This window comes from Sylvia atricapilla, chromosome 15 (genome assembly GCF_009819655.1).
Source record: "Sylvia atricapilla isolate bSylAtr1 chromosome 15, bSylAtr1.pri, whole genome shotgun sequence".
In the NCBI taxonomy this organism is placed as follows: Eukaryota; Metazoa; Chordata; class Aves; order Passeriformes; family Sylviidae; genus Sylvia; species Sylvia atricapilla.
Window position 1 is genome coordinate 14,863,343 of NC_089154.1, and position 25,943 is coordinate 14,889,285.

Here is a 25,943-nt window from a genome sequence, read left to right on the forward strand (position 1 = left end):
CCATGGAGCTGCGCCGCTCCATCTCGGCCGGCGCCGAGGCCGACAGAGCCCCGCGCCGCTACGGGGCGGTGGAGGAGACGGACTGGAAGGCGGAGGCGCTGGGCAGAAGTGAGTGCGGGCCGCGGTGCGGGGCCGGCCGGGGAGCGCCGGCTGCGGCGGGGCCGCGCGGTCTCGGTGCCGTTGGTCCCGGTGCCGGAGCTCCCGGTGCCGATGGTCCCGGTGCCGGCGGTCCCGGTGCCGATGGTCCCGGTGCCGGCGCTCCCGGTGCCGGCGGTCCCGGTGCTGGTGGTCCCGGTGCCGATGGTCCCGGTGCCGATGGTCCCGGTGCCGGAGCTCCCGGTGCCGATGGTCCCGGTGCCGGAGCTCCCGGTGCCGATGGTCCCGGTGCCGGCGGTCCCGGTGCCGGAGCTCCCGGTGCCGGCGGTCCCGGTGCCGGCGCTCCCGGTGCCGGCGGTCCCGGTGCCGATGGTCCCGGTGCCGATGGTCCCGGTGCTGGCAGTCCCGGTGCCGATGGTCCCGGTGCCGGCGCTCCCGGTGCCGATGGTCCCGGTGCTGGCAGTCCCGGTGCCGATGGTCCCGGTGCCGGCGGTCCCGGTGCCGATGGTTCCCGGTGCCGGAGCTCCCGGTGCCGATGGTCCCGGTGCTGGCAGTCCCGGTGCCGATGGTCCCGGTGCCGGCGCTCCCGGTGCCGATGGTCCCGGTGCCGAAGCTCCCGGTGCCGATGGTCCCGGTGCCGGCGGTCCCGGTGCCGGGGTCCCGGTGCCGGCGGCGGGGCGAGGAGGGTCGGTGTGCCCGGTTCGCGCTGTCAGGCCGGTGCTGTGCCGGGCACAGGGCAGCTCCAGCCGCTCCTGCGGCACCGGCTCCGCAAAGCCACGAGGAGGATCGCGGGGACGGCTGCTCGCCCAGGTTGTGTGCTGCTAGCTGGGATTTAATACGGAGATTTTCATAAATACTGCCAGGCTTTAAGGTGTTTCACGTTTGGGAAGCGCAGATGATGAGCACTTTATTCCCGTGTTATCTCAGGCAGAGGGTGCAGCAATCCAGCGCTGAATTCACACCTTCGGTGGTTGCACTGTATCGATGAGCTCAACAAATGTTCTGTGCTGGCAGAGCTTCCTTGAAACCATCATTTTCCAGGCAGCAGCAATTGACATAACCTGTACAGAATGCCGATGGAAAGAGTAGTTATAAAGATATATCACTGCCGATTCATGTTATCCGTGGGACCTTGTTGTCTTTAAGATCCCAGCTATTATTCTTGTGTGGCACAACTGGCTCCTTTACAACGTAACAAGCCTGCAAACCCCTTATAATTTTTCAGGTAACCACTGAGGCAAGAGATCTTGAAAGGCTACTCACTAAAACTACTAGACAGTATCAAGAAAAATATTTTCTAAGTTTCATCAAGTGTTTGATTTGGCCACAGAAACAGAAGCTTTGTGTGCTGTCTGTTGTGACACCTTCAGCCTGGCTGGTACTGAGGTTGCTGATATCCTTTTTGGTTTCCCACTTGATGCTTTTAAACACAGGGTGGTTTTGCAGCACCTTGGTAGCAGATTTTAGCCAGTGCATCTGCTGTGTTTACTTTTCAGAGAGTGCTGTGTTCTGCAATGATACTTCACCTCTAGTTTCTCCTGGCTCTGTTACTGTCTCCCGTATGCTGATGACAGGCTGTAATTCTCCGACTGATGCTTCAGTTGCAGGGTTGGTTTTGTTGCAGTGCCTGGCACAGATTCAGGGCTGAGAAACTCCACACTTTCTAAAATGGAATTGAAGGCTGAAATCGCTGTTGACTGAGTTGGTTGGTTCAGACACATGCAACAGTTTTGCAGTTTCTCTGGCACGATAGAGACATGCTTTTCTTGTTCTCGTAACTGTGTCTGGTTTTCTTCCAGCACTCAGTGAGTGCAGTACAGCAATAATAGTAATAATAATAATAATAATAATAACTGGTATCCTGAGGTGCCAGGAAGGGTTATGTCTTTGCAAGCTTTGGACCAAAGGTGGTCTGTTGGGCAAAGAGCAGTGTGCAGGCTGAGAGGGAGATCTGATCTGCTCAAAAATAATGTGCTCAGCATTGAACTGCCACCCAAATCACAGCCTGATACCCAGCACCAGCGTGGGCTGGTGGCAGGACTAGGACCCAGTGTCCAGGTGTGCACCCTGCCTCTGCTCTGAGCTGCCCTTCTACACAGTGCTTTCTGTTTAATGACAATATTTATCTGTGTATAACAATTTAAATAGGAATAGGAACTAATCTAGAGACCATGATTTGTTCTTTGAAAAGCAGGAAATTATTATATTATATATTTGAATAATTGATTTATTTTGTTTGCTCTTAGGCTTCAGCTTTCTTTAAATACTGTGGAAAATGCTATTCATAGTAGCTGGTTTAGATGATTCCTGCCTATCTTTCCTATTTAAATACCAACACTGACTTCTGGTCACACTTTTGCATTGATTTAAAATAAATAGATCTTACTGTTGACTGTAATGCTTCCTTACAGTCATCCTAAATTGCATGGCATGATGACAGCGGTCGCCAGACTGTCTGTGAAGGAGCTGAAAAAACCTGTCATCCCCTTCCTTACTGATGTTAATAATTAGCCTTTGGTATTTGCATCTTGTCTGAAATATCCCTGTCAGTGCCTGGTGATGTGAGGGCAGTCTGATCACGAGAGAATGTACATCCTGATGATGTCCTTTGAACGTCCTGGAAGTCAGGTCGTTCCTCTTCAGTCTGTTAGATGGAAAGGAGCTCTGTGCTGACTTCTCTGTCCGTGGTCCTGGAAGCATTGCTGGGGAGTGGTTCTAAACGAGCTGAGTGACTTCACAGCCGTGGAATGCACATTTCTGTCCTGCACTGGCCGCTTTCAGCCAGGTTGTCAGTGGAGTTATGCTGGTCCAGAGTAGCTAGGATCTGGTGCCCTGACTGTGTCAGGATCTTCCGTGGCTGTGCAAGTGAAATGTGAAGCCGATTGTTTAAAGATGTCTCTTTAACGAGTCCCTGAAGCATTTCTATTCACACACAGGGGGGAATTTCCAAGGACTAGAGAACACTAAAAATGCTGGTTTACTATGTACAGGACATCTCCTCTGTTTTCTAGTGCATGCATGTAAAGGACAAGCTTATGAAATGTCAGGTTTGTACAATAACAACGTGGTTACAGCCTTCTCAGGCAATGATTTTTACAACACAGTCCTGGGGAACCTGCTCTGAAGCACAGCACTTTGGTCAGTCCTTTTTACTGAGTGCACAGCTTCATTTAGAATCATCTGTCTTGCCGTTGGCAGAGGCTCATAATGCCCTGATTAAATAACTGCAGGCACACCAGGCAAAGAGCCACAGGGAAACAAAGCAGTTTTCCCCTGTCCTTTTGGACACTGCACTTCTCAGATACATTTCTGCTGAGCTTTTCTGTCCTCTTGCACTTCTGTCTGAGGGCTGGAGCTAAATGCAAAATTCCCCATGAATCCTCCAGCTTGAGTCAGCATAAGGAAGCAGAAATGTCTGAAAACTGCAAAGCTTATGTTTTGATGCAACTTAGTGCGCCATGAAACTTGTTTATTGTTTTCCTTTGGAAGGTAACTCAGCCTTGGAGGTGAGCTGCCACACTCCTGTATTGCAGAGATCCACCTTTTTGACTGTTCAGGAATATGAATAGTGGAAAGGGGCCCTGTTACACCTCATACTGAAGGAGCTGGAGGTTCCCATCATGACACTCAGTAGCATGAAGCCTTCACAGGAGGCTTTACTTGCTCTCCCTTCTCGCTGTGAGTGTTGTAGCACAGGCTCAGGCACTGTGAGAGCACTCCAGAACAGCACCAGTGATCAGAGATCACTCTGATTTGTTTCAACAGCAGAAAGATAGAACAGGTTCCAGCTTCACTGAGATCCTGGGCTGACACACGTGAGAAGTTTTTTCACCATATTCACTTTGTCTTCAAAATCTTTCTAAGCTTGTTAGCCAGAAAGACTCTTGTTTGTATTTACATGCACTGAAAACATGGGCTGTTTAATATTTTCTTTCTGTCATCTGATAGTTAAATATTCAAACAAATACCTTTGGGCTTTCTTTCATAATACCCCACCATATTGCACAGACATCCACAAACCCATGTAAACAATTTATATGACCCAACCACAACTGCTGTTCCTTCCCAGTCATACCCCTTGTGCTACTGTAAATTCTCCATAATTGTTAATTGTATCTATTACAGGTAATAAAAGACACACAAAAAATTTAGGCTGTTTCAGGTCATCCATTAAATAGGAGGGAAAGAGGCTAACAGAAGGCTACACACAGTTATGCTTCTTTTTATAGAAACAGCAAGAATGTTGGCTTTGTGAAGGTCTGAAGATGTCCTTCAAACAGAGAATGTAATTAATATTCTTTCCATGTCTCCATTAAAAAAAAAATACCCAAACGCACAATGATGTAAAATTTTTTAAAAGAGAGTGTCCAAAAAATTGAAAGCGACAACAAAACATTAACAGTGAACCCTAGACCTTTTTAAAAAATACCATGCAAAACACTGTCATCAACAAAACCAACTGACTCGAAGGATGCTGCCAGTTCTAGATGATTAGCTTGTTCATTATTTAATGTGAGCATATTTGTATTGTACTTCAGGAGAAAAAGCAGCCGTGTCTGAGCTGTGGAGCCGAGACAGAACTCCCACACTGAAAATCAGAAAGGGTTTTCTAGAAAGGGCTGAGGCTGTTTTCTGTGGAACAGTTGTAAAACTCACCTGCTTTGGTGGCACTCAGATGGCTCTAGTGTTTTTCTAGGCCAGTGGTGGTTTTGGCTAGCAGTGTGTACCTAAAATACACCATTTAATAACCTCCACCAGGTCATTGCTGCATCCCCTGTGGCTCCTGAAGGAAGGCTGTAACTTGGGTTTCCATTTATTTCCCAGAGAGCCCAGAGAATGACTGACAGAGTGAGACTAATCCAGTTTATACTATTATACACATTGTCTCATTTTTCTAATTCCCCCTCCCACAGCTGGTTGCTCCAGGCAGCTACTGAGACAGACCAAAAAAGGAAAAGGGAGAACTGGAAATATTTTAGTGCCTCAGAGTGCATTCCTACTAAAATAATGGTCAGTGGAGGGAACTGTGACTCTTAAAGCAGCTTTTTCCAGGTGGTACTTTCTGTGGGTGTCTCAGGGCCACAGAACAGAAATACATCAGTTAATGGGCCACCCTTTAGTCTCCCTACCATATTTCATGAGTTTTACCCTTCCTTCACTTTATTTTTTTTTTGGTCTGGCTACGTGTGTCCCAGGTTTCTCAACAAAAAAGGTGCTGGACAACCAAATCCATCCTGATGTAATGAAAGCCAAAGGGGCTGAGAGGACAAGGAAAGGCTGAGGGAGCTGGGGCTGTCCCCAGGAGGTGGCTGAGAGGGGACACAGCCGTGTCTGTCAGCGCTCTGCTCCCTGGGCCAGCGATGGCACCAGGAACTGATGGCCAGGCACTTCAGCTGAACACGAGGGAGAACTTCTTCCCTGTGAGCCCTGAGTGTCCAGAGAGGCCGTGGAGTCTCCCTCGGTGGGGATACCCCAGAGCAGTGTGGACACAGCCCTGTGCCAGGCTCTGGAATGACCCTGCCTGAGCGGGGACCAGATGGGCCACTGTGGTCCCTCCAACCCGTTCTGTGCTTCTGTGTAATTCTGGATAGGGGCTGTTCTGCCAAAAACACGTTGGTTATTATGGGTAAAGATCTTACTGCTGCACATCTATCCACATCTCTCAGCAAAGACGTTTCTCCCACCTGAGCCACTCGTAAATCTGAGGGTTAATGACTTCCAAAACTCTGCCCAACTGTGTGTGCCAAGGGAATGAACACTTGACATGTAATGCAGTGTTTGTAGGCTAACCAGTGTCAACAGTAATTGCTGAAAAAGTAATAGATGAACCTGAAGTGTCTTATTTGGGACTGTTGCTCATGAATTTTCTCATTTCCTTTAAACATATTTTACAGAAAAAATGCATTAGATTTGGAAAGTAGGACACTTTGAACCACACAAATCGTCCTTGCTGTTGGTAGCCTGTGGGATTATGAACTCAGTCTGTGTAATTTTTTTTCCTGTGTTTGAGAACTGATATCTTGTTGCATGGCATGTTTTTTCATCAGAGAAACCACTTGTGAGAATGTGTGTCTGTCTGCCTCAAGGATGCGTTATAAAACAGGAATAAAAACTTACATTTGGGATTGGGCATGCAGTGCAAAGTATTGTGTATCATGTGTGAGGTTTCTAGAGTTTTCTTGTAGTTACTGAACACAAGAAAGTTTAGAACTCAGCAGTCTTTAATCCTTATTCCCAGAGGGCTTTTCTTCTGTAGCCAAGTATGTTCCATTTTCAGAGAAATCTTACTTAGTAAAATAGTCCCAGAGACAATAAATAATGCTCATTTATTTCCATGAAGCATGTTCTGCTGTCTGCCTACTTAAAAGGCACAGTATAAATGGATTCAAAACTCAGAGATGAAAAATGTATGCTTGGAGGGTAAACTGTGAGAAATCAGGAGCACCCTTGGATAAATTATGTTAGTTGCCCTTCAGGATCAGCAATGAAACATGAATTATCAACGTCTTGTCAGCTCATAAAGGGAAAAATATCTGAGAAAATAATTTTAAGAGAGTTTGTCACTGAATGAGGATGAATGATTTCCACTGACAAGAGCTGCTCATTGCAGAAGCCTAATGATTGCAAACATTACCAAAATTCAAGAGGTAATTTGTTACTGCAAGAATATCAGCAGTATTTAAGGATCTTTTTTTTGCCCTGAATCCTTCCACCTCCCAAACGTTCACTGATTAGGGTTTTTAGTATTTTTTTTTCCAAACACATTTGGGTTTTTTCACATACTGGTAAAATTAGAGCAAAAGAGCTCACTATAAAGTGATTTGACAGTTTTGTTCATCTTTTGTAGAAAACAACTCCAAAACCAGGAAAGGAATCAGCAGTTAGTTCTACCACTTATGTCATTTCAGTGCAGGAGGCCAAAGGGAGTTTTAGTTTTAGGTGTTGAAGACAAAAGAGCAAGACAGTGACCCGACCTCCCTGGGAAAGGATGGAGAAACTTGATTGACATTTTCTTGGTTGCAAACACAAAACAGTCCTGACTTCACTGATATGAATTCACTGATTTCAGTAAATCTGTGATTTCAGACTCTGTGCCTTGATCTCCTGGAGTCCTGTTCACCCTGATTCTCTTCAGAAAGCTCCAGAAGCTCTAGGGAGGGAATCTGGGGGCTCAGTCACCTGCAGGAGGACTCTCCCAGGAATCTGTGTCAGGCTGCCCCTGTGCTTTGCTCTCTCTGCCCTCACTTGCCCTGTGGCAAGCAGAGAGGAGCATTTGCTCCCTGGAGATCCATTTCCACTGGCAGGGTAATGGCACTTCAGTCTCCCTGTGTCTGAGCAGTGAATCATTAGGACAGAGGCTGGAGCCCCTACGGCGGGCGCTGCTCCTCGAATTATCCTTTTTCACACCAGAGGAAGTGACAGAAATTCAGTTATGCATTTGTGTCCCCACCTTCCTCATCCAATCCCTGGTTTCTCTCCTCTCATCCTCTGCCATGGATTCCCATACAGCTTCCTCTGGGCACTGTGCCTGGCAGGGGACTGAAGTTGCTGCAGTTTGGCAGGTTCTGAGGCACACATTTTCCTCCAGGCTGATGGTAGCTGTGTGTGGCATAGACAGTGTGTGGGATGTGATAGGGAAGGGCAAGCCGTGGTGTTTTGAAAGCCAGTAAAATCAAGATCCATTTGTCTCTGCCTTGGCAAGGGGTGAAGCGTCCTGAGATTATGAAATTTCTTTCTTTCTCCTATGCAAAGAGGAGGTGACAGCCAGCTATCGATTTGTCTCAGCTATAGATAAGACTCTGCTTGAATTGCCTTCATTTCTTCACCTCTGAGACCTCAGTCAGCTCAGACTTGCAGCTGCCCAGTGCCAGCTGGGAGGAAGGAAATATTAGTGTGCTTAAAGAAAAATGAATCAAAAGTCAGTATGCAAAAGCAATTTCCTTGGTGGAAACAGAGCTTACTAGAGAATGACTCCACATCCACAGATGAAAGGCAAGTACAAAACATTTTTTTGCCAGCTGTCATCATTTGTGTGAGTTGAAGAGCCCTGTGCTGTTGCACCTCAGAATTCACTGAGAAAGAACCAGATGGTTTTGGCTCTTCTGGCTCTGGCTGTTTGATCTTTAAGAAAGGACTCAGCTTTTGCCTGTGGCTCCCTGCAGATTTGTGTGCCTCATACAGCAGAGAACAAGATCCCAGTATGATTCTGTGCTGCCTGACCTCCCACTCTGCTGTCACACTGTACACACTGTGTGCCCATGGCCTTAACAATAGCAACATTCATCCTCCTGGGAAATTACTTGTCCCATCAAATGAGAAACACCTTTTTTCCCTTGGCTTCCAAGGAGCATTTTCTCAATATTTACTTGCTGGAGTGGGAATCTGTTATGTGAACAATTCCTTTCCTGTCTGAAGCAGTTTTCTGTACCAGCATCAGTTTTGTATTTAAATCCAGCTTTACTGGATTGGACTGGTATGTCTATACTAATTACCCAGTGGTTTTAAAGTTACCTAAAATTACTTACTAGCTGCTGGTAAGATCTTTAGATCACTGTTAGAAAACTGTTATTAGAGAATCACATCACAGAGTGGGGAGAGTCAGAGAAACAAGCTCTCTGGTATGCAGTCAGATCATTTCATAGCAGAATGTCCCAAAGATGTGAAATCTTGAAATGTTAGTGGCCATTTTACTATTATTTCACTTGCACATATGCTGCTCTTTATAAACTGATGCTCATATATTTATTCCTTAAGAGGTTTTACATGACTGAGGGTGAACATTTTGTTGACTTTGTGTTTTGGAATTAAAAAAAAAAAAAAAAAAGCCAATGAAGATAGACAAAAACCTTTAAAAATACCAAATGAAATAAGTTTTAAATCCCTGAACATCAGCTGTAGCTGGCACTATTACAGCATTTGAAACATAAATGCTGAAGCTTTTTGTTAATATTACAGGATCAGAATCTGACTCTGGTGAGGAATAAAATGGAAATCCACAGGCTGTTTCCTTTGACCACTGAGCAAAATGACCGAAGTAAATGAACAAGTAATGTGTGTTTCTTAATACTGCTTTTTAAATCTCCATGACATAAACTGAAGTGATGTAGCATGGATTGCTTTCCTTGGAGTGTGGCTGCAGATGGGAATGTGCAAGGATTTCAGTGGGAGCTCCACAAGAGGGAAGGGATGTGCCACAGCAAGGTTCTGTTCCAGTTTCTATTTCCAGCCTCCTGGTAGTGCTCAGCCTCATGCAGGGCTGGGCTCAGAAACCCATTCCAGAGCCTTCCTGACTCCTGGCAGCTTTCCTGAGCCAGACTAAAATAGCTCCTTACAGATAAAGCTCTAACCCAGTGCCACTGAGCAGAACTGACAATGAGGGCTTTTGGGTCGACCTTCAAAGGCAATTCTCCCTCAGTTTTTGTGTCCTGCTTTGGATCCATTTTTTCATAGAAAGAGTTGTCAGATCACATCCACTGTGCAAACTTCCCCCAGCAGGCAGCACACAGCTCTATGTTCTCCTCCTTCTCTGAAGGACAAACTGCTGTTTCAAGTGCACAAGGTTGTGTTTCCAATTCATAGCATCACGGGGAAAGGTGAAAGGAGGGTGGAAATCCAATAGCAACTGCTTTGTCAGCATGATGCTTTATTTAAATGTCAGGCGAGTTTTTGTCTCACAAAGGTTCATTTTGAAAAACAAAATATTATTTTGAGCATTTCATCTGTTCCTGTGTCTTGCACACCCCTCACCCTGTGTGAAAGCATTCATGAGCAGATACCAAGAGCTGGCTGCTTTGGGACTTGCAACTCCTGACTCTTTTGCATTCTCTTTAAATAATTTGAGAGCTACTAGGAAAGCTAGTGCCTGTTGTCACAAACAAGACCTCAAAAAACAGGTAACTAATGCAGTTTGGTTTCTGGATGTTATTTTCTCTGCCTCTGAGGCACTGGAGGTTACTGGAGCAAGGACAAATGACTGGTGCTTGTGGTGTGAGAAGCACTGAGGTTCCTGGAGGCAGCCAGTGACCAGTGTGGTCCTTTTTATTTCTTTGTTGGTCAAAGTATTCAGGAGGGATGTAACAGCGGTACTAGGACAGTAATTTGGGGAGGAGGGGAATATTAAGGCTTATTTCAAGGCTTACATGTTACTGTTATTTCCATAGACTCCCTGGTCAGGATGGGTGCCAGCTCAGTGGAAAATAAAAGGGCATTTTCCACTATGTTCAATCCTGTCTCTGACATACAGTGTGCTAGAACGACTGAGTTTAATTCATCCCTCCCCTTGATTCCCTCTGTCTTTACTGCAGCTTTCTGCCTCATCTCCTATGGCCATTCAAAGGAAAAAAAAAAACAAAAAAACAACACAGCTCTGTCTCAAACCACAGCTTTCCTGCTCCAGGGTTTGTGCATGCAAAGCTGCAGGGATCTGAGGGCTGGACAGACCTCACCTAATTCCTGAAAAGCACTCTCAGCTTGTGTGGTCCAATTCGTGTGTGTTCAGCAGAGATATCCTGCAAGGGAGCTGGAATTTCAGGAGAATTCCCTATCAGAAACAAAGAGCTCTTCCAACATCAATCTTAACCAGGCAAAGCATTTTTTCAAGCATCTTCCTGCTTTTTCTTTGTTGCAGTCTTAGTAGCTGATGTAATTTATTTTTTTCTCAGTAGCTGGCAGAGAAAATTTTATGGAGTTTGCCTTTTATGTAGAATAGTCTGGATATAAAATATCTTTGTAAAAATATTCTTGTAGTGCAGAAAATCACAGCATTTAATTTTATTGTTTTGAAATGATGTGGTTAGGCACAACAGAGTAAATCTGATGTAACTGTTTTCTTGCTGGGAAGGTGTTACATCACTGTGTTGCAAGAAAGAAAAAAACTGTCTCCCGTGAGTCCTCCACATATATAGGTATTTACAGCAAAGGAAATATTGTCCTTGTAGCATGCATGAGGGAGAAGAGACATTTCTTAGAAGTCAATAATCTATGTGTTTATAAGGAGGAGGTCATCCACTGCCCTTTGCAGTACAAGGAGCAGGAAATGGAATCCCATCTCAAGGAATATCCTTTTAGTAATTTTCCCAGGTTTCCTCTTTCCGGAGTGGTAGAAGGACAAAATATCCGAGCTAGAAACTATTTTCTGTCTGCTGGAAAGAATGATCAGGATTCTCATCAGTGTCTAGGTCCTGTGGAATCTCCTCCCCTAATAACAGTGGGCAGATTTTTTTGTGTGCTAGCCAGGAAGACTGACATTCCAGGGCATTATCAGATGCTGGTCAGGGTAAATGAGTGTTTGCTGGTGAGTCAAATAAAGAAACAAGCAGCATGGGAGTTTGGAGATGTGTGTCTCTCTCAATGAATCAATCTTGCAAAGAAAGTGAAAAATGTGCAAACAGATGCCAATAAAATAGCATGAACTGCTTAGAGCACTGTTGTATACCCCAGTCTGCACCAACAGAATTAGGTCAAAGATAATCAATTCAGATAAAAGTTTGTCAAAATGAGATTCATCACTAAAAGCTTACTTAATCCAGAAGGCCATTAACTTTGCATAATGAGTTCTGAGGAAATAATTAAATGGAGCTTATGTTTTCATTTTTACGAATAATTTCCCATTAAACGTAAGAATTAGTAGGCAGAGCTTAAAACTGCAAACAGAAGGTAAATTAATTATTTAATCTTGTAGAATTTACTGTATGAACAGTGGTCTGAGACAGGTTACAGTGAGTGTGTTTTGTCTATTCATTCTATCTGATAACACTTCCTGAATAGAGCCAATATTATTTTCTTTGCTGGTTGCAAGTTTTCTTATAGCAACAGGGGAGATAAACACCAAATGAAACAGGAAAATCTCACAGTAGAGCCAGAGAATCAAATAGGAAAAATTACCTGAGGGGGAAAGAGGAAGGAAAAAGGAAGCAATTTAGCTTAATTCATTTTTAAAACCCAACAGATTTCATGCTGATGGCATCCCAGTATTTCACTAAAAAGACAAATTTTTTTCTAGCTCTTCTTAGGCTTATCTTTAATTCATAAGTAGGGAAGTTCAATTTAAAAAGCACAGGATTCTGATCTGTTGGATTTGTGGTGGCTGATTCTTGGTGAAGTTTATGTTCAGCATATGTCAAAAATCTTGATCTTGTGCTTTGTAATGTGGAGGTGCATGGAGATGAAATTCTTGGCTCAGATGAAAAAAAAATCATTTTTCTAGCAGCCGCCTTGTTAGAAAGGTGACTTCTCATAGAGGAGGCCTCCAACTTTGCTCCAAGGATTTGTATTTGTATTGATTTTTGTGAAGCAGAGTGAGTTCATATAGGAGGTATGAAATCACATATTGCCTTGGTCCTGAGAATTTCTCTGGGCAGCATTTTAAATGGAACACATTCCAGACTGGGGATGGAACTGAGAAAATCTTCTCTAGGTCTGTGATATGTGGTATATGAAACAGTATCATGAGAAATCAGCTGATTTGTCTCACATGCAGAGATTTATTTGTTTATCTGTGTGTAGGGGCAGAGAGAAGAGTGAGAAAGCAGAAGAACAGAACATTAGGGGAAGTTTCTGGTTTTAGTCCTGCTGGAATACTGATGGCACCCTTCCATCTGCTTAGGTCAGTAGGAGAATCCCTGATGAAAGACACAGTGGTACATCTCCTAGAAAGAGCTGGGAAAATGCCACTGTTATTTCACTTACAGCAAGACAAATGAGTTTGCTTAGTTCCAGACTGACCTGTAATGTGGTCTGGGGGAAATTGCTTTCACACCTCACCTGAAGTCACCAGCCAAATGTGTGAAAAATCCTGTTGTCAGAGCATCTGGCAACAAGGAATGTGGTACTGGTACCCAAACTCGAGCTTATTTAAAATTGGAAATAACAGTAGGAAGTCTGGAAAATGTTCTTGCAGAATTCAATTATAGTACTTTGTGAAGTCTGTCATAATTCTCTGCAGACCTAATTATGTGGACAGCTTTTCTTTAAATCCCACTCAGACCCACTTAATCCTTCTTTATGCACAACAGAAATGGATGAGATACCACAGGCTATTTTGCAAATGGACTGCAGTTAGCTTGAAGAGAGTTTGTGGCTCAATTCAGGCACTGAGAGCTGGGCTCTCAAATGGTGGCACCAATGGTGACATTGCCCTTCCATTGAGCTGGAATTGCTCTGAAAAATCTCTCTGTGTGAGCAAATCCTTTTTGCACTCTGTCAGGATTTCTGAGGCATTAGTAAAGGCACACTGTGCTGCTTGATATTTATGAGTAATGTGTGATAGGAGCTATACTGAGGTGATCCTGAGCTGGCTACTTGAGCAGTCATTTGCAGGCCAGCTTGCATCTTGAAGGCATGAACTGTTGTGACCTTATCGCAGCCATCATAAGGGAAAAAGAAATAAAAATTATATCTGCCAAATTTAGAATCTGGATATTTGAAAACTGCCTCAACTCAGAGATGAAGCTGATATTAAGGCAGAGGATTTGGTTTCAGCTGAGTGGAGAATTGTGTGCGAATCCATGAATAATGTGTCTGGGGATTTTTAATTCAATAGGACTCGAGTTTGAAAAGGTTTTTATAAAGAGATATTAATTCCAGCTCCCTTTGCTGTTTTCATGGTTATGTTTTCCTCATTTTTATGCGTTTGCCCTCTAACCAGCTGAAGAGATGTGAGCAACCTTGTTATCACTGAGCAAAGGGAAATTGGCTGGGGCATGCAAATTGCCCAGAAAGATGAAGTCAGTGCCCTTGGCATTGACTTCAAAGTGGCAAGGTTGAGCCCTGTAATTGGAGTGTCAAGGCCTCTAAGGGCTTTCAAGATCCAACCTGTAAGTGTCATAAGGTAATTTATTTCAGTGGACATTCTTCTGCATATCCTGAGTTTATTTACGTCAGGAGCACCTCCTGCAAATTTCTGTCATACTGATAGACACACTGTATTTAGGACAATATTATGGCATAATCAAATCAGGCCTGGGGCTTTTAGTCATTGTTTATGCAAAGATTTTAATAGGAAGCTGCTTTTATCTTATCTTTTCAAAGAAATTTCAGTTTAGTATTAAGTTCTGAGTTCTTGGTCATTTATTGCTGTGAGTACTGAAACACTGTTTCCTGAGCTGTAAATATGGTTTTGTATTAGCTCTTAAACTACTACAAGACAGGGTACTACTGTGGAAAAGTCCTCCCAGAGTATCTAGAGTACTGTGAGTCACAAATCAAGACATAAAAATAGAGAAAACTAGTACAACTCCCAGTAGTAGGAAACACTGCCATGAAAATCATACTGATACTGCTGCAAACCAGCACCAAATCAAGCACAGATTTACAGCTAGAGCTGATTCTAGTTACAGATAATTCAGTAGCAAATTGTCCCACTGTCCTGAGTCAGTTCCTGGCACATACAAGCACCCTTAGGTCCAGAGGGAGGAACATAAAAGCAGAGATGCAGCACTCTGTTGGAGGGATAGTTTAATTTGACAGGATGGATCCTTACTGCATGGAGAAGTCTGCAATCTTTGTAGGGACAGTGTCTGACTGCAGAGGACACTGGGCATCAAACAGCTAAATCCTACTTTAATGAGTAAAGCCCCAGATAAGGCTCAAATTAATCTTCTCTGCTTCCTGAGCCTGCCCTGCTGTGCCTGCAGACACACAATACCTGGCCTTGTTTGCAGGACCTGTCTCCAGCACCACAGGCACATGAGTACCACAGCATCAGAGGTCAGGAGAGTGCTGGAATGCTAAGTGCAAGGTAGAACAAATGGAACCTATAACTCAAATATAAGATAGCAGTATAGATTTTGAGGTTCACTGAAGTCTGAATATCACATTAAGACCTATGCACGACATGAAATTTCTACAAGAGCTCCAGGCTGGTGGTGATTCACAGGATCCTTATTGTCAAGGCAGGATGAGCAACTCTTGCCAGATGAGCTGGTTTTTTTTTCAGGATATCATTATAACCAAGATGAAGCTTTCTATGCACAGAGCAGTTTTTTAAGACTAGAGACATCTTTTTCCTGGGGGAAGTTTAAGATTAAAGGGTTGAATAATTACCCACTTAGGAAACCAAAACTGTCATAAACTGACAAGAAACAAAGCCAAGAATAATTACTGCTTATAAATTTTACAGGATAACAAACAAGATTTTAATTGATGCTTTTTTAAGATGCAAGATTTTTATGGATCTTGTCATTATGGATTCATGCTGGTATATATATTTAAATAGGGAGTGAGGGCAGAAAATTGTCCCTAAATTAGAAAGTTGGAACCATCATTTAACTGTAAAACTTCTAGTTAGCAAAGTACTGAAGACCATCCTTAATTAGCAATCACTTTCACTACTGACTGTCTATTTCTGCTTGGGGATATGTAGTTCAGTGAGAAAACTCAAAGCAGGATCTCTTTCAGGTTCAGTTTTTAGTTGTATTCAGTGCAATGCAACTTGTTCTACAGAGGTAGAGCATAAAAAGATGGAAAGCAGCTGAGAATCTTATTTGGGCAGTGGGCAACTGCAGGCACTTGCATCAGATGTGACAGGAGTCATTGTGTGCAGTTTTTTGAGTGTAATGCCACAGGAACTAAAAGGACTTTCAGAGTTAGAGGAAGGAGTTAACATTCAGCACTGGCATTTGTATTTCAAGAGAAATCTCAGTGAGTATACAAAAAGCTGAAAGGGGAAAGAATAGACTGCTGCTAACAGGCTTTCTTGCAAAGGTAAATAGTAAAGAATAAAAGGTCAAAGCTTGGAGATGAGAACAAGAACATACAGGACAAGCAACTCAAAGAGTCTTCTTATAACCAGAGGCTCTAGATATGGAACAGACAGGGCAGTGATTCTGGAAGTGCAGTGGACAATTGCACACAGTGCTTCTTTATATTCTCTGCTCACCTAATTTTAAATTGAGGTCATATGTCAGAGTGTGAGCGAAATACTTTTGAAGTAGAAACTTATGTTTGAAGATATCTAGGCTGTAAATCTATGATAATTAAAAAATAAGGAAGTATTCATGATCTGGACAAAATAAATCCCAATGTTATAATTGTGCTGTTACACCCAGAACACAGCTGACTAAGGGACAGAGCCATCACCAGTCACAGCAGATGATTTAACAGTTCTTGGAGAGGAAATGACATGGCAAACAAAATGATCTGTGGTGTGTTTTGAATGAGCAGAGGTGGGTGAATAGAGAAAAAAATTATTCATATTTGTCTGTGTACAGACCTGAAATCCTGATCTCTTGCCTGAAGAGCTGCAGAATGGACCAGATGCAGAACATAAGTGATCTTCACACAGCACAGAGCTGAGGTGGCCAGTGCTTTGTGCTTCAGGTTTGCTGGAAGCAAAGATGCATTTAAAAATATATAAAATACTTCTTAAGTTATCCTGCTAGTATTATCTGCAAGTTTTGACTTAATTTCTTAATAAAGAAAGTGGGGAAACAAATATTTAAAAAATCTCCTTTTTTTTCAAGATAACAGAATCTTGAGGAAAAAGAAAAGTGAGACAAGATTTTGAAATGTCTGTCATTAGAGATCAGCCATGTTTCAGTGGCTGTTTTTAAACTCAAATTGCAAAACTGGTCTGTAAAGTAAGGCTGTCTTGTGTCAGATAAATCCCCCACTTCTTTTCCTTCTCCAAATGATGGTTCAGAAGCAGGGATATTTGATGACCGTGACCCTCCCGGAGATCCTGGTGTTTAATCAGCTTTTAGGAGGCATCTCTGGATCCTTCCTGCCAAAGAGGATCCCCAGAGCTGCCAGCTCTCACAGCTGCCTGTACAAAGCCAAGCTGTAAGGGGACCCAGCCAGCCCAGAGGATTGTGCTGAGACATGGGGCATGTGAAAAAAAAACCACATTTGGGATTTCTGGGTGCCCTGCTGTCTGGAAAAAATATTTGAAGCTTTGATGCCTGGTTTAAGCCAATATCTCAGGGTTCTAAGGTTACCCCCTGTGCATCTGGGAGCTGCACTGCAGTTGAAGCTCCTGATTATTTTTGGAATTTAACATTTCCAGAAGTGCAAGGCTGTTCTCGATCCTCATGCACTGGAAGGAAGCAAGGGTCTTTGCTCAGAGGGATTCTTTTTGACTTTCTAGTAAATGTACTGAATCCAATATGTTATCTCCCAACTAATCTGAATGCCACTTCTCTGGCATTTTCCAGCAGACACAGTTTTATCAGAGTTTTGGCTACCACTGCTTGCAGGGACAAAGCACCTGTGAAGGAGGTGTGCTCCTTGTGCCAGCCCAAAGTGCAGTTCATGGCTCTTTGTGCTAGAGATCCCAAAATTTAAATGTGTTGCTTCATTCATGGAGAAGTGCCAATAAGGATTCAAAGTTATAACAAGCACAATAAGGAAAAAAAAATCAGCTTTCTGCTGGAAGCAAAATTCAGCTCCAGCATTCAGTGCCACTGACAGCAGTGGAAGCAAAGTGATTCTGAGAACTTCTGCACATCTGATTGTGACTGGAGTGGCACATCAGCTTTTGGATCCCCCAGTAACAGCCTCTGCACCCTCCTATTGTCTTCAGAGATGACTTTCCCACAGTGATAAAACTCAGCAGGTTTTTGTGCTGCTGCTGCCTCCGTGCAGCCCATGAGCTGGTCACTGAGCTCTACTGCAACCAGCAGCACCATTTTACTGAATCTGGTGCCATCACCAGCCCGTTCTTGGTGCAGGAGATGAAACAGGAGACTAAATTGATAAGCAGAGGGGAGAGATTGCCTTGAGGGAAAAGAGGAGATTGCAGCATTTCTGAAAGAACCCCTGAAATGGACAGTGAGCTGAATTCTGCAGCAGGATGAGGACATTTGGGATGTTTCCCAAAGCCAGACCGTGTCCAAACCAAGCGAGCCAGGCAGTGAAAGCAGCAGAGTGTGGGATGTGCTCACTGCCACACTGGTACTGCTCTGTTTTTCCCTTTCCACCAGTCTGCCCATTTTAAATTGCACAAGACTGCAGCCTCTCAGGCAATCCAGGAATGAAACACACTGCAGCTGTTTGTATTGTATTTATATGGTAATTCCATCAGAAAGCACTGAATAAATACCGTGCCACACACATGCCAAATTCAGAAATTGTTAGGATTCACAGTAATAGAATGCTGCAGCAGGCTAGATTAGAAATAAGCAATTAAATGTAGATTTTCCTGCACAGGTTAGTTATTGGCTGCTGCATCCTACACCAGAAGGATTAAATCAAACAGGAAAAAAAAAAAAAGGCAACTCTTGAGGCAATAACAAAAGGTGTAGTAAAAGGCCTGGCTGCAAGTCTAGCCATTCATGCCTCCAGGTGACATGCTAGTGACAAACTGCAGGAATAATCTGATTCTTTTTACATGAATCTACTTTTATCTGGAGTATTTTGAACTATAACAAATTAATTTTTCTGCATTATGCAACTATCTCAATTTCCACCCAGCATGCTGGTTTTAAGTGGCACTAGCTGGTTCTCTCTTTATCCATTTCTGACCTGTGCCTCCTGCTTACTTTTGCTTTGTCTCATCAACTAATAGTGGTCTTGAGAGTCTTGATTTTGACATGTTAAGTAGCATTAAGAATTTACTTGCTGCACTCTGTTCTATTAGCACTTCGTATACTTCAGTGGAAAAGGATTAGCTTGAAAACTTCACTGAATTCTTGAAAAAGCCCCAAAAGTGCTGACCCAGATTTGGAACAAAACTTATCAATTAACATTTTCTGAACAGGGATTATCTTATTATTGAACAATTTAAAGGAGTGGAAGTAAGCTTCAAATTGCTCAATTCAAGTCCAGTCCAGAACAATGACTTCAGATAATTTGGAACAGGAGCACCATCACTGAGTGGGCTGAGGAGCAGGTCTGCTGCTCAGTTATCCACATCATCCACATCAGAGAATCACAAAATCAGAGAAAGGTCTGTGCCTTTAAAGAGCTCCCAGCAGTGATGGACTGAACAACCCGAGTCTCATTTAGCATGGCTCACCCATGGCAAAGCTGAGGAAGAGAAGTGGCCGAGAGCTGGGCCATTGTCCTTACCCAGTGCTGGAGCTCACCTCCTTGCTGAACGACTGGCATGGCTCTTGGGGACTGAGGGACTGCATCTGCAACAGCAACAGAGAGGAGAAGTGTCCTGAGAGGGGCCTGATCCAGGAGACCCTGCAGGGATTGCTGTACATCCCCTATAGGGATTGCTGTACATCCCCTATAGGGATTGCTGTATGTCCCCTATAGGGATTGCTGTGAGTGCCCTACAGGGATTGCTGTGAGTCCCCTACAGGGATTGCTGTGAGTCCCCTACAGGGATTGCTGTGAGTGCCCTACAGGAATTGCTGTACATCCCCTATAGGGATTGCTGTACATCCCCTACAGGGATTGCTGTGAGTCCCCTATAGGGATTGCTGTGAGTCCCCTACAGGGATTGCTGTACATCCCCTATAGGGATTGCTGTGAGTCCCCTACAGGGATTGCTGTGAGTCCCCTACAGGGATTGCTGTGAGTGCCCTACAGGGATTGCTGTACATCCCCTATAGGGATTGCTGTGAGTCCCCTACAGGGATTGCTGTATGTCCCCTATAGGGATTGCTGTATGTCCCCTACAGGGATTGCTGTGAGTCCCCTACAGGGATTGCTGTATGTCCCCTATAGGGATTGCTGTGAGTCCCCTACAGGGATTGCTGTGAGTGCCCTACAGGGATTGCTGTGAGTCCCCTACAGGGATTGCTGTGAGTCCCCTACAGGGATTGCTGTACATCCCCTACAGGGATTGCTGTACATCCCCTATAGGGATTGCTGTGAATGCCCTACAGGGATTGCTGTGAGTCCCCTACAGGGATTGCTGTGAGTCCCCTACAGGGATTGCTGTGAGTCCCCTACAGGGATTGCTGTATGTCCCCTACAGGGATTGCTGTGAGTCCCCTACAGGGATTGCTGTATGTCCCCTACAGGGATTGCTGTATGTCCCCTACAGGGATTGCTGTGAGTGCCCTACAGGGATTGCTGTATGTCCCCTACAGGGATTGCTGTATGTCCCCTACAGGGATTGCTGTACATCCCCTACAGGGATTGCTGTGAGTCCCCTACAGGGATTGCTGTATGTCCCCTATAGGGATTGCTGTACATCCCCTACAGGGATTGCTGTCAGTCCCTTCTCCCTGTGCTTTTCTGCCTGCGGCCCTCAGGTCACTGGTGAGTGTTCCTGCACCTCGGCCCTGCCCGGGGTTTTCCTGTAGTTCCACCTCAGCCCGGGGTATTTCTACAGCCCCACCTCAGCCCGGGGTTTTTCTACAGCTCCACCTCAGCCCGGGCTGTTCCCGCACCTCGGCCCAGGGTAGTTTTGCACCTCAGCTCAGCCTGGGGTGTTCCTGCCCCTCAGCCCGGGGTACTATTACAGCTCCACCTCAGCCCGGGGTATTTCTGAAGCCCCACCTCAGCCCGGTGTGTTCCTGCACCTCGGCCCAGGGTATTTTTGCACTTCAGCCCGGCCCGGGGTGTTCCTGCCCCTCAGCCCGGGCTGTTCCTGCACCTCACCTCAGCCCGGGGTATTTCTGGAGCTCACCTCAGCCCGGGGTATTTCTGCCCCTCAGCCCGGGTTACTATTACAGCCCCACCTCAGCCCGGGGTATTTTTACAGCCCCACCCCAGCCCGGGCTGTCCCTGCAGCTCCCCTCAGCCCGGGTTATATTTGCAGTTCCACCTCAGCCCGGGGTATTTTTACAGCCCCACCTCAGCCCGGGCTGTCCCTGCAGCTCCCCTCAGCCCGGTGCAGCCCCTCGTGCTGCTGGAGGGACAGTGACATCTCTTGCCTTCCCGCAGCAGGGATTTGTGCCCCTTTGTGTTGCTGCGACACCTTGCGGTGCCTCCGGCGTGTGCGGGGACAAGGACAGCCCCAATGACAATGAAATGGCTGCAGAGGGCCCGTCCCGCGGGGACACATCAGTGTGGCAGCGAGTGACAGCGGCGGGATCTTCGGCGGTAATTAATGACAGCATCCCTCAGCTATTGGTGCGGAACTATTGTCACCAGGTGTAAGGCCTTCTCCCGTTCCTCATCGTGTCGATTCAGGCTTCTGTGAAAGTTTTCTTTGCACTTATTGACTTAATAGGCAATTTATTTTTTTCTGTTGCTTTTTAGCACAGCTGGCTGCTGTTCTATTCCTGGCTGGCACACTGAGGATGAAGTGTGATCGTTAAGTTAATTCCCAGTTTAACTATACCAGTCTACATTTAAATTGAAGCAAAATTATGCATAAATAACTTCAGGTTTACTTCTTCAGTCCCTCCTACTATATGTAATAGCTAGATAATTTTGTTTCCTTATATAGTAATTATTTTTGTGCTAATATCTTTTTGTGCATACTGTCATATCACTTTACTTGTTTCTTTGTCACTGAAAATTATCCTGGAGATTGCAGAACAGATAAAATAGTTTCATCTTGTCTCTGGCTGTGACTAATCTCGGTGTTGTCTCCATTTTTGCTTTATGAATTTTTGTCTCATTACCAGAAAAAACCCTCAATATGTGCTAAAAAATAGTTGACTACTGCATACCTGCTTTAAATGAAATGAAATATTCATTCTTTCTTTTTTTGAAAATGTAAGAGGCTTCTGTGTGAAGCTGTTCTGAATCACACCTCAAATCACTCGAGGTGTCATTGCTCACTGGGACAGAGTTAGAGCTTTACTTAAAGGCTCAATAATGTTAACATAATCTTCCCCAGTGGTTCACGTCCCAGGAGCTCGAACCAGTTGATGAGAAATAATTAATTCTCCTTCAGCACAGCAGCTGCCAGGTGAGCCAGTTGTCCCCAGGGTTGGCAGAGCAGCAGAGCCCCAGAGGCTGCAGGTCTGTGAGCATCAGTGGGGTGGGAATGCTGAGCTGGCCTCTTCAGGGCCAGTGTCCCCATGTCCCCATGTCCTCCTGTCCTCATGTGCCCCTGTCCTCCTGTCCTGATGTCCCCATGTCCTCCTGCCCCCATGTCCTCCTGTCTTCATGATGTCCCCATGTCCCCATGTCCTCCTGTCCCCATGTCCCCATGTCCTCCTGTCTTCATGACGTCCCCATGTTCCCATGTCCTCCTGTCCCCATGTCCTCTTGTCCTCCTGTCCTCTTGTCCCCATGTCCTCATGTCCTCCTGTCCTCCTGTCCTGATGTCCCCATGTCCTCCTGTCCCCATGTCCTCCTGTCTTCATGATGTCCTCATGTCCTCACACCTCTGTCCCATTCCATTCTTCCACCCCTCAGAGTTTACAGACAGGCTGAGAACTAATGCCGAGTGCTTCCCGTATTTATTCCCCTCCACTCTCAAACTTCTGCTGCCTTGCTTCCATTTTTGATTCTTTTGGAAACACTGCATCCTTTTGGATTGCTTTCCAAGGTATTTTCTCTGGTTCAAGCACGCGATGAGTGGGATATGAAGGAGAATCTCTGTTCTGCACGGGGTCAGGGGAGAATTCTGCCTGTCACACTAATTCCTGTGCTGGGTTAAGCACATCTCTGGGGCATGAGGCTTGTTTGTCCCTGAATTGTTGAAATCACAGGGTGGAGGCTGACCCCACACAAAGGGTGACACCAGGGCGCTGACAGCTAGAGCTGCAGAGTGCAAGTAAACCAGTTACTTTTTTCTTTTTTTTTTTCTGTTTTCTGAGCTCTTGAGAGCTAATTTTATAATATATATATATATATTACAATTATATATATGTATATATAATTATTATAATTTTATAATATATATATGTATATGTAACTTATTTGTGGTTTATATTCCAGTTTACCAGTGTTATTTGCTTTAATGTGTGGTAGCATCAGAATAATTTCCCGTCTCCTGCTTGTGTTTTCTGGCAAACAGTGAAAATGAGAGGTGGGCCCATGAGAACCTCATGACATTTAGGCTACAGATCGACTAAATATACTCCAACAAATACAATGATTTCTAATAGGGAAATCCATCTTGTACAGGCAGCATTTGTGTGTTTCAGACTTACTTTACAGACCAGTTTTGCAATTTGAGTTTAAAAACAGCCACTGAAACATGGCTGATCTCTCATGACAGACATTTCAAAATCTGTCTCACTTTTTTTTTTCCTCAAGATTCTGTTATCTTGAAAAAAAAAGGTGATTTTTAAAATATTTGTTTCCCCACTTTCTTTATTAAGAAATTAAGTCAAAATTTGCAGATAATACTAGCACGATAACTTAAGAAATATTTTATCTATTTTTAAATACAAAGGAAATATATTTTGTTTATATAGTATAGAATGTTTTTCCTTTGCTTCCATTTTGGGAGAACCATGAGCTAAGCTCACACAGTGGCTTTTTGCTGAGATTTTGTAGTTTCATTCCTACTCCAAGTTTTTGTCAGAAATTCTTCTCAGCTGTGCTTAGTCTGTCATGAGGGACTTCAGAATTTGTCTCCTCTTAATTAATTGAACAGCTTATTTTCTGAGTTTTTTTGTCTGCTGCTTTCTGCATAATTATGCTGAGTACATTTTGACCTCTCTATTTTCCCCTTTTCAAATCAGTGCAGCTGAAACAAGCCTTCTTTCAGGAATATCTCTATTTGGGTACCAAAATATGCAGCCAACCTGTTTTTTTCAGTGTCTAAATTCTTGTTTAATGTCAAGGCCAAGTGTGATGAACCCTTGGAATGGGTTTTTCCAGCAGCCAAGCAGCTCTTTTTTCCAAACCCATAAATTGGTGGCTTTAAGTTTAGGGAACACAGTCCACAGCCCCATTTCTCTCTGGGTTACAGAGGTAATAATACATCAGTTATGCAGAAATAATCACAGAAGCACCCTGGCCTTACCAGCTGCCAAGTTATTGGCACTGGTAAAAGCACTTCAAGGTGCTTTTTGTCCTCACAACCAATTTCAATGTCCTGTGAGAGGCACTGAGCCCCCTCACCCTGCATCCTTTGTGATCACATCCTTGGCTCCTCTTGGTGGGGCTGGGCTTTGGAGAAGGGTTAAAATGGGAAACATTCCTGACTTTATGTTGCCTACCCCAAGGTAGGACTCTTCAGAGCTGCAAGTAATTAACTGCTCTGAGAGGGTTTTGTAGCAGTCAGTTTGTGGTGATGTCAGGTGAGGAATCTTAGCTGTGGACAGGGTTGGGATTCCTCAGAGGAAAGATCCAGCCTGACTAACAAAATGATTGTCACTCTGGGGTATTTCACTTCTAAATGGTTACATTGCAGGTAATCAGCCAAACAATAGAGAAACCAGCCAGCACAGCATTCAGCTAGAATAGTTTTTACTGCTTGAATTAATTACTCCGTAGTTAGGTAGCTCTCTGATTTAATTTACATTCCTGAAAAACACCATTAAGACAGTCTGACTGGCTTAATTCATTTTCTCTGCTTCCACACACAGATCAACTTGACATCATTTCAATGGCTGAAACAACAATGATGCCTGAGGAAATTGAGCTGGAGATGGCAAAGATCCAGAGACTTCGGGAAGTCTTAGTCAGAAGAGAATCAGAGCTCAGGTTTATGTAAGTATCAATCCTCCTGGGAAAACACTATGCAAAATTAATCAAAATAGGAAAGAATGGTATTTAGAAGACTTTTATCTGCTTGACATTTTAAAAGGGAGAAAGATAAAGAGCATCCCAGTTAGGTGAGCACTTACAAAATGCCGTTGGGAAATGATTTTTGTAGTTGCAAAGGAAATTACCTTGTTTTTATTCAGCACCTTTTTTTTTTTTATTCAGCGCGATTTGCAGGATACATAAAATGGATCTCTTTTCATTACAAAAGGAAACTTTAGCAAAGTACATGTCTGTGGAGCATCTTTTCCTACCTAACTTCTGTCCTTTGTGGCAAGGATATTTGCCTGAACAAAATATCAACAGGTAGGGGATTTGAAGCTCCCACAATCTAACCTAATTCAGGCTTTATTCCTACTTCATTAGTGGTCTTTAGACAGTTCATGTCACAAGAGAGCACACTGTGTTCTGCACTAGTAGCAGCCAAGATTTGACATTTGTTAAATGGAAGCCATTAAGTTATGAACACAAAACACTTTCTGATACATCAAATTAAATAGCAATACTCCAAGAGGGATTTTTAAACTTTCCAAAAAGGTCAGGCATAGGTGCCTCACTGAAGGTTCATGAATGTTAATCCAGTTCTGATGGTGAAGGCAATAGTGTTAATATTCCTAAATGATCAAATTTAGAAGATCAGAACTTATTAATAAGAAGTCTATTATTTTGAAGTGTCCTTAGTCTGGGACTATCTGAGGTCAGAAACAAATGCCTTTGCCAACAGGCCAGGAACGTCAGTAGCTCTAACACCTGCTGAACTCAGGGCCTTGGTATTAATGGAGCTTCAGTAGCCCAAAAAAACTCACTTAACTGGCTTTCTGCTCATGTTAAAGTACAGGGGACTGGTACTTGGGCCCTTACACTGGAGGTTAATTTTAGTGCCCTCAGTGGCATTGCCAGAAGCTGCAAACAGAACAGACATCTGTCTTTGAGTATTATCCCAGAAGACTTCTGCCCAGAGTAACTGCTTAGACACCTTTGGAACAAGGACTGGTAATAGTGGCACTGACCTTTAGTAATGCCCCAGTGGTACAAATAAAGTGAACAGGGAAGGTTTTGTCACTCCTGCCCCTGGTAGTCAAGTAACTACTTGGTTATCAGTTTGTACATAAATTTAATCTGGAAGAGGCCTCATCATTGAACCCTGCACTTCTCTTGACATTTTCTACATCAAACAAAGCCCTGAAATAAACTGCCCCAGTGAATGAGAGCAATAGTTCTGTTTGTTCTGGCATCCAGTCTGTTCTTTTCATTCCCCCATGCCCACACTCTTTACTCTTTATTGCCTGGCAGGTGTTTGAGTAAGGGATTTAACAAAGGGGAGCTCGCTTATT

At 44.1% G+C, this 25,943-nt stretch overlaps 1 protein-coding gene across 1 annotated transcript in view; it reads left to right on the plus strand.

Moving 5' to 3' along the window:
* BMERB1 (bMERB domain containing 1) overlaps positions 1-25,943 on the plus strand; it is a 41,695-nt gene continuing 15,752 nt past the window's right edge. Inside the window, exons 1-2 of the mRNA XM_066330300.1 lie at positions 1-108; positions 24,432-24,555. Coding sequence (XP_066186397.1) covers positions 3-108; positions 24,432-24,555 — 230 coding nt within the window. The 5' untranslated portion in view covers positions 1-2. The remainder of the gene's footprint in view (positions 109-24,431; positions 24,556-25,943) is intronic.